Source organism: Vanessa atalanta, chromosome 11 (assembly GCF_905147765.1).
Source record: "Vanessa atalanta chromosome 11, ilVanAtal1.2, whole genome shotgun sequence".
Lineage (NCBI taxonomy): Eukaryota > Metazoa > Arthropoda > Insecta > Lepidoptera > Nymphalidae > Vanessa > Vanessa atalanta.
Genome location: NC_061881.1, coordinates 8,275,032 through 8,284,437, shown reverse-complemented (window position 1 = coordinate 8,284,437; position 9,406 = coordinate 8,275,032). Strand labels below are relative to the sequence as shown.

The window sequence follows — 9,406 nt, the reverse complement described above, 5'->3', positions numbered from 1 at the left end:
TATAAAGGTTACTTTCTTCCTTTATAGGTACGGAACTCGACACTCGAAATGGCACGATAAACTTAACTGTACAAATATAAATAAGAAATATACATATATAAAAAAGTTATAGCGATATTAAAACCAAAAGATCTTTATTGTTTACAAACAATATAATTAAAATTTGACAAAATTCACGACGGTGAAATATAATTTTGATAATGGAACCTTTATAACAAATAAACTATTATCTGATTTATGAGACGACGCAACATTAGGCTGATTGATATAGGAAGTGCAAGAAAAGTAAATTGGATTTACAATATATTAAGATTTAAGATGAGATTTTATTTTGGGGTTTTATTTTCTAAGGAAATGGTATAAAACGAATTCCAAATATGATAACTTTTACATATATATATATATATATATATATATATATATATATATATATATATATATCTATATCACCGTATAACTGTTAATACTGTTAGATTATAATCTATTGGGATTGTAAACTGTCAGAAGAATGAAAAACGTATACATTTTTGATAGTTTATCGTCTATTTTTTAGGTTAGATTAGAGTGTTTAAAATTTAAATTTATTTAGCTTTGGTAGATTATAATCTACCGAAAACTAATGCATTAAATTATAAGCATTATGTTCCGGTTTTCGGTCTTTCAAAAGTTTACAATTTTACGCGATAGATTATAATCTAACGGTATTTATAATTATGTTGAATATATGAATAATACAATAAAAAATCGGTGACACTTCGATAATCCCTCTACGTTTTTTAATAACATACAAAAACAAAAAACACACTAATTATGAGCATACATGACTTTAACACAAAAGCGTTTAAATGTAACAGCCTCATTCAGTGTACTTCAAGGTCTTTTATTATGTCGTTTTAGTTTCTCGACTGCGTTTGCTGCGCCCTCGTAGTTAATCTTACGCTGTTCACGCCATCTTTAAACAAACTGCATTTCATGACTACACCGCAATATCACCATTAATGTTAAATGTAATTAATTGAATTCATTTTCGGCTTTTGAAATTACCTAGAAACCTTTGCCCAGCTGTAAGACTTTCAGGGCTAATATTTTTATGAACCATTTCAATAATAGCTATAACATCTTGTGGGATATTCGTTACGAATATTTTCAAGTTATTAACATTCTTATGTTGTATATATAAGATTCAATTTCGAATGAATAATTTATTTAAAGTATCGTAGCAAGATTAATTATTAAAAGGCCGGGCTTACATAAGGTTCCTGCTTAAAGTTAAATGTAAATGCTTGCTTTACTTGAAACATGACTACTTATATTATGTATGGCTCTTTTCTTCGTATCGTTTAATAGCAAAATATTCTTACCAAATGTACCTTATTTTAAATACTGAAAGAATTTAATACGTGTGATTTTTATTTAAGTCTACAACTGATGCTCGATTATTCTAGAAACGATTCGTTTCGCTTACAGATAGAAAAGTCGATTACAAGGCTTATCGTTTAAATCAAAAACAACTATTGACTTGATACTAACGGGTTGTATTGTAAATGAATGAAAATAGCACATATAATTAATGTATAATTTTGAAGCGTCAATAGCGCACTGGTTTACGGGCCGCCTAGCGATGTAAAAAGTCACAGGAACGATCCTGACCTCTTGGGCTATTGTCGTACCTAATCCGAACACAAGTGATAAGCTTAAAACGAGGGGTAAATAGGAATATTAGTAATTTCTTCATTAATTTGGGGCGTTACAATAATTAAAAAAAAAAAATGTTTGGAAACGTCAATAAGACAATTCTACTCCTTATATATTCTATGGCAAAACAACAGTACTTAGTATTGATGTAACCGCAGATACGTGGGCGTTATGCCACGTGTTATGTTAGTTCCCAAAAATGGTGCTGTATTAGCGATGTAAAATTGTTAATAGTTCTTCTGTGGGCAGTGGTGAGCATTTACTATCAAGTAGCCCATTTGACTGCCCGCCTACCAATTCTATATAAAAAAAAATAAGTCGTTTTCGGGTTAACATAATTTGTATCGACGCTTCTGCTTTCAATTAATTATAAATTCTTTGGGGAGAATTAACCAATTTAATTCGACCTGTATGATAATTTATCAAAACCTGATCAAGTGATCAATTATAAGAACGTTTGTGTTTCTGTAGTGTCTTCACCTTATTTTATAAATATGCGCAACATATTGATGTCGTTCTGACTGGTTTCGGCCACAGCAGCCCAATTCGAGAAAAACTAACCAACCAGGATATATTACCCACGTCTGTGCACAGTACAGGTGCGCTCTCAAATCCGTTACTCTTTTAATCCAATGGGACTGCAAATCCGTTAAGATCAGAAGGAGTTCAGGCGCAATAGTGAGTTTACCTTTCCATTTCCAGCTTTCAGACTTCGAGATGGTGCAGAAAAACCATATAACTTTTTATATCTAGCCAATAATGAGACACTCAATTCATATTTTGAATTGAGTGTCTCATTAATTCAAATTTTGAATTGAGTGTCTCATTATTGGCTAGATATAAAAAGTCAAAATGTAGCAAATGTGGCAGTGGGTATCACTTACCGTCTAGTCGACTAATTCGACCACTGCTTTCGCCTACTATATAGGGAAATTTCCGACCGGAAAATTACAGTGAGATTAGAAAATATTTGTATTACGATAAGCTATTTTAAGATTTTGAAGAAAAATATAAAAACGATTGTTCCTCTTTATTTTTTTTAACCAATTTATTAATCTCATAACACAACATCAATAACACGCTGTCTTATAACGTCCACTGGTTACAGAAGAGCTGCTGACAGAAGGGCGGTAAATAAAAGGCCCACAGTGTAAATTATTCTTGTGTATATACATATATTGCTTTTTTAATATTTTATCATGAACCTATCTAGTGAGATAAGCTCATTATACACACACATCTATGCTCACCATTACTATTCCAACGCACTCCATTATTATGTCAAATATATCATAAAAAAATGTAGAAACTGAAACTGCTAATTTAATTCCAAGAAATACAGAATTATGTCTTTATTATACTTTTGCTATGACATGAGATTCAAAAGTTATTTTTTTTAGAAAATTGATATTAAATTATAAATATAAGCGAGATAAAGAATACACAATGAATGAGGCTTACTATCAAATACAAACAGGTACACGAGACATAGTTCTCACTACAGACAGGACATATGGCAGGACTATTCTAAAATCCCGACTATTCGCGAACGAACACGCGACGGGAGGTTGTACAAGTTGGCACGAAATTATTCGGGTAAATCATGTTCGAAAATATTTTCTTTTGATTACTATCTTCCTGATTAGCTTAGAATTAGACCAACCGTATTGTTTCGTTTTGATTAAGATTAAAGCCTACACAAACAAAGGACCTCGTGGTTAGCGTTGATGCAAGATAAGCCGAATCTATTGCTGTCGGGGTTCTACGAATGGGAAGTAAGCGCTTATCCCGGGTTGCTAACTTGACTTACGATCGAATAATCAAACCAAGATGACACAGCTGTCACGCGAAAAGTGACCTAAATATATTTTGAAAATAGAGCACATTTCCAATTGACATATGTTCGTCCACTTCGGGTGTAAATAGTGTTGGGCTGTATTTGGATATTCAGATGTTTCAGCGAAAAAGATTTAAAACGACCTCGATTTACCGTACGGTGGAAGGTTAAATTTGTGAGCACGGTAATACATTTTAAAAGAGTCAGTGGTTCACCTTTACGATGCTGGATATATTTCTATATGAAATAAACATATTACAAGTACTATATAAAATTAAAAAAATAGTTGTCCAATTATTGCAGATCGTTATTAATGTGTTTAATATAATAATATATTTATAATATAGGTTGCTAGCATTAGCATTAGCATTAGCAGTCTGTAAATTTCCCACTGCTGGGCTAAAGGCCTCCTCTCCCTTGAGTAGAAGGTTTTGGAGCATATTCCACCACGCTGCTTCAATGCTTGTTGGTGGAATACACATGTGGCAGAATTTCGTTGAAATTAGACACATGCAGGTTTCCTCACGATGTTTTCCTTCACCGACGAGCACGAGATGAATTATAAACACAAATTAAGCACATGAAAATTCAGTGGGGCCTGCCTGGGGTTGAACCCGAAATCATCGGTTAAGATGAACGCGTTCTAACCACTGGGCCGTCTCGGTATTCTATCCAAACAAAAAATATGGTGTAGACCATTTTGAACAGATATTAATGAATAGAAGATAATTTAGGAAACGAATATATGCGCAAACATAGGTGTGCTCTATTTCCTAAATTACATAGTTCCATTGGACGACAAGCCGAGATGATCTTTGAGAGGTTTCAACAAAGGACAAACAGGTTTACTTATTCCCGAGTCACAGAATATTATAGCTTACTAGCGACCCGAACCGACTACGCTCGGGTGCTGATACAAAATATACTACAGAATGTCTTCATACACAACGTTCACAACTTTTTGTCAACACAAACCGCTATGTCTTCATAAGTGTTTCTCTACTATATTATGCAAGTATTATAAATAAAATTGAAAACTATATCAAATAAAAAAACTGTATCTTAATTTGTTTTGTTATTTTAAAAATCTAATACACAGGGACAGACCGACAGCGGGAAGCGACTTTGTCTTATACTATGTACGTAATGATAATCTGTGACACTCCTGTAACTCGGGAATAAATAACACGTGCATCTTAACCGATGAAAGTGATTTCAAACCTAGTCAAGCAATTTTCAATTATTTTTCATTTTAAATTATGGTTTTAGTTCATCTAGCTCTCGTGCTCAGTGGTGAAGGAAAACATCGTAAGGAAACCTGCGTGTGCCTAAATTCAACCAATTTTGCAAAATGTATATCCACTATTGGAATAGCGTGGTGGAATAAGCTCTAGTCCTTCTCAAAGGAGGGTAAGCCTTAGCCGGGCAATGAGACATTTAAAGGCTGTTATTCCAGTTCAAGGTTCACCAGAGAGTCTGTTCTAAACTTTAATTACTGATAGATTTGCTTGACTTGAATACTGTGGCCTCTTAACACATTCAATACTAGCGGTTAGTTTTTATTTGATCACTTTTCGTTTTGCACTTCGGAATGGATTACAACTGGTAACAACGTGACGCCATTTTTAAATCACACTTGTCCCCTTTACTGCCATTGTGAAGAGGAATAACACAAATCAAATATTTAATTTGAATAAAGAGTTAAAAATACATTTTCATTGAATTATTTTCAATATTCTTCTTAATATAACGTCAAAGTCTGTAATGTTATTTCAATAGCTTTGATGTCAATTAGTCTTCAAATTGGTCCAATTGAATGCTTCGAAGTTTCGGTAGGTAGTGTTCTATAAATAATTTAATTCATAAATATGCCTTCATCTTACAAATCTTATGACGTAGCAGCTTGCTTAAATAATAAAAAAAATATGTACATACATATCAAACTAATATCAGCAACAGACTGTTCAACGCAATCAATTTGGCAATGGTCATTGTATAAATCATACTAATAGAATAATTTTTACACTTCAGCTTAGGATTACAATCTATCACTGATATAAAGATTTATATCTTTTCACTCGACTGACAAAAAGCAATGTAACGCTTTAATATTTCGTCTATGAAAGTGAGATTCTTCGTTCGTCTTTAAACTTTCAATTCTTGAATTACATCATGCCGAGTATAATTTTTTAATTTAGAATTTATTTTTGGCCAGGAATTTCTGGTTTCTAATTTTTGACGACGTAAGTGTTTATGTATGACGTTTATAAGTGTATTGTTTTATTTATGTGCTTGTGTGTGTATAATTAAATTAATCTTTACACATTTACCATAGATTAATAAATGAGAGTCAATTTCAATATCAGATTTATGTAATTAACAAATACATTAGTCTGAAATGAAATGTTCACATAATTTCAATTGACATTCAACATTCCAAATAAGGTACACAGACGCCATCGCTGTTTCTCAAGTAATCATTTTTACACTCGCAAGATGGCAAAAAGCAATCACTAGAGATACTTGGACACGGCGGTGGGCTTTTCAAATGTTCACACTTCTTGTAACATACTTCAAGAGAACATTTGTAATACTTTTCATTCTCTGGACAACCTGAAAACATAAAACGAATTTGTATTACAGATTATAATATATACTTATATGATAAATAGGTAAAGTTTGTTTGTTTGTATGACGTATACTGCGGGGGTAATCAACGGTACTAATGATTCAATTCTAAAAAAAAATCACTAATAGGAATTTATATTATTCATGAGTGCTATTGAGTACAAATCTTTATTCACAAATTGCATCTGTGCGAAGCCGGTGTAGCACATTCTTAATATTATTAAGTGATTTGTATCTGTTCGTACTGGAAACTAGGTATGTTAAGGAGGTCAGTAACCGTTGCCGAAACCATCGGATATCCGAAACAAAAATCTATCCGTAGCCGTGACCAAATCTGATATAAACAAATTATTATAATTTTGTTTTTGCATTGTGTTATTCTTAATTAATTATGTTATTCTATTCTATCTTAAATAATTGTGTTATTCTTAGTTAATTAATATTTTATTCGTAACAGAAACAATCCAAAACGATCGGATAATTCATATCCAATAACCGTATCTGAAACGGGTAAAATATTTTTCAAATATCCGTATTCAGATCTAAATGTACGTACTCATAACATTCATTCTGGCAACGAATACCAAGAAAAAACTGCATTGAATTTATTTATATTAACCGATACTAAAATTATAATTGCGTAAGTAACTCAGTCTATCTGTGCACTGAACCGAATTTGATTAAATTTGGTATAAAGCAAACTTTACCTTCAAGGGTGAACAAGAGCTAGTTTTTTACCTTAAAATCTTAAAATTAACCCCTAAAACGCGAGCGAAGCAGAGCGACAACTAGTACTGTATATATTACTAAAAACCAAAATACTTTGCTAATCTAGTGGAACCTAGTGTTGATAATATTTGTTAGGTTTTCATGAAAAAAGTTACATTTACAAGCAGGTGTTACAATATAGAAACACGTTATTACTATTGTGTATTTGCAGACATAATTATTTAAAATACATGACGTTTATATATGACGGGATAAAAACCGACTCTATTCATAGTGTCATATTTAGCGTTTCAATTATATTTATGTACAGTAAAGGTTATCGCTTTGTGTTTATATTGATTTAATCTTTGCCCCTTATTACATTGAAGGACAACGTGCTGTGCAAAATATTAAATATAATTATGTATTAGTAATATAACATTGAGCATGGGATTGTAAATATATATTTCTGGGTTTTATAATAAATTTGTAATTAAAATATATATATATTCATTAAAATTGGATTTTCATTTACGTGTTAATTTTAATACATATTACTTCAAATTATAATTTGGTTCAAGATTTTTTAATTTATGGGTAAGATGTATGCGAAAAAGTGTTCTGTGACCACTTTTGTGAAATGGAGTTTGACATTAAATTCATTAGTAATTACTAATTTTGGAATAGGATAGGATAATGATATGTTGGTATTATAAATAGTAATTAGGAAACAGCATGTAAATGTCTCACTGCTAAGGCCTCCTCTCCTTTAGTAAAGAAGGTTTGGACCTTATTACACCACGTTGCTCCTGCGGCTTGGTGCTGCCACATGCAACAAATTAGACAACACTGAGTATGAGATGAATTATAAACACAAATTAGGCACAAGAAACTTTTGTGATTGATTAAGTGATGTGAAGCCTGGGTTTGAACCCTAAATTATCCGTTAAGATACACAATTAAGATGCGTTCTAACCACTATCTCAGTTCTTATTTTATAAATTGAATCAATCTATTTATTTATATTATAACCTTGTGTCTTTATACTCCGTTCTATTGCCCTCATTAGTGACAGGAAGGTCAGTTGTTGCCGAGAGATTCAACGGGAAAATCCCACACGGTCACGCATGATTTTTCCAGAATTTTTGTATAAACATTATACCTACATACTTATATAAATAATCCGTGTATTTATATGAAATTGTACTTACTTAGAGGGGTTTCTTCATCCGTTGGCACAGCGACAACAAAAGACACAAGAAGCACAGTCGCAAATACAAACACGTTAGTCATGGCTGAAGTTACTCAGTTAAAATAGCAATGATCGGAATGATTCTTGTCTTTTATTTATATAATACGTGTAACGGTATAAAAACATATGCTGAGACTCCGTATATATATTATTATGGATATAATTATACTATTATTATAGCAGGTATGTGTTGTTTGGGCATGTTGTTTGTTTTTGTAATAAATTATACTGAGGGTAGGCATAGGTTGCATAATTTACGTCTTGTATAATTATCGGAATATAGTTGCTTAATATCAACATTGCTATAGAGAAAATTGCCGGTCAAAGAAATGCTTTTCAAACTAACGCTGTGGAAATGATAATTGGTTCAAGAAAACTTTGTAGAGCTCTATCTCTTTCTCTCTCTCTATCTCTATCTCTTTCGCATATATCTGTTATAGATAAAAATTAGCTATTTAGGTTTGCCTTTGAATTTTTTTATATTCATTGATAAATATATTATTAGGCAAATTTATAATTCAAAGTCAGATATGGGGGCTTGTAAATGATATTTACAGATTTATATGGTTATGATGATTAATTTGAATTCCTCGTGACGTAAATATTTACAATTAAAATGGCATCAAGGAAAATCCTCTTCGAAATTATAAAGAATAGAAAATATTGATCAAATAAATTACATGCTCAGAAATATGAATAGATCTCAATGATACGTTTAAATGATTTGTTTGTATATCAAGCATCACTGGTATCACAATATTGTAACCATAGGAAAAATACATAGATTATAATACTATGGTTATGTATCCACTATATACAATTGTAAATTGAATATATGTTTCAATATAATTATAATTTGTGTAGGGTTCAAAAGAATATTATTATTTTATTTACTTGATTTGAACTGCTAAACGGCTTAAATATCAGAAGAACGAGAAACGACCGAGCTATACAGTAGTCGTATAATATGATGTGTGACATCCGACATCTCACCTTAGTAATAAGCAATGTTAACATTATATCGTCTCGGAAGATGTCTTGATGCCATCTGACGGCTGACTCAGGCATCGCGTGCGCTCATTGGCCAAATCGAATAGCGCGCCCTTTCTGTTACTCACATCCGTCACTCAAATTGCTCCCAGAGATTGCAGCAGAGCGAGAAAAAATATGTTACACCTTAAAAAATATTATTAAATAAAACAATGTATATCCATGCAAAATAAGTACTCCCCTGTACCTGATTACCTAGTAAATAATATGTAGAGTTATAGGTAAAGGGAGTCTTA

At 31.9% G+C, this 9,406-nt stretch overlaps 1 protein-coding gene across 1 annotated transcript; it reads right to left on the bottom strand.

Annotated features, from left to right (window-relative positions):
• Positions 1-5,882: 5,882 nt before the first annotated feature.
• On the bottom strand, positions 5,883-8,211 carry LOC125067256 (venom serine protease inhibitor-like). Its single transcript, XM_047675737.1, has 2 exons — positions 8,080-8,211; positions 5,883-6,145 (listed from the first exon to the last, which is right to left on the bottom strand). Exons 1-2 carry the CDS (start codon positions 8,159-8,161, stop codon positions 5,961-5,963), a joined length of 267 nt encoding a protein of 88 aa, XP_047531693.1. The 5' UTR covers positions 8,162-8,211; the 3' UTR covers positions 5,883-5,960.
• Between the last annotated feature and the right edge of the window lie 1,195 nt (positions 8,212-9,406).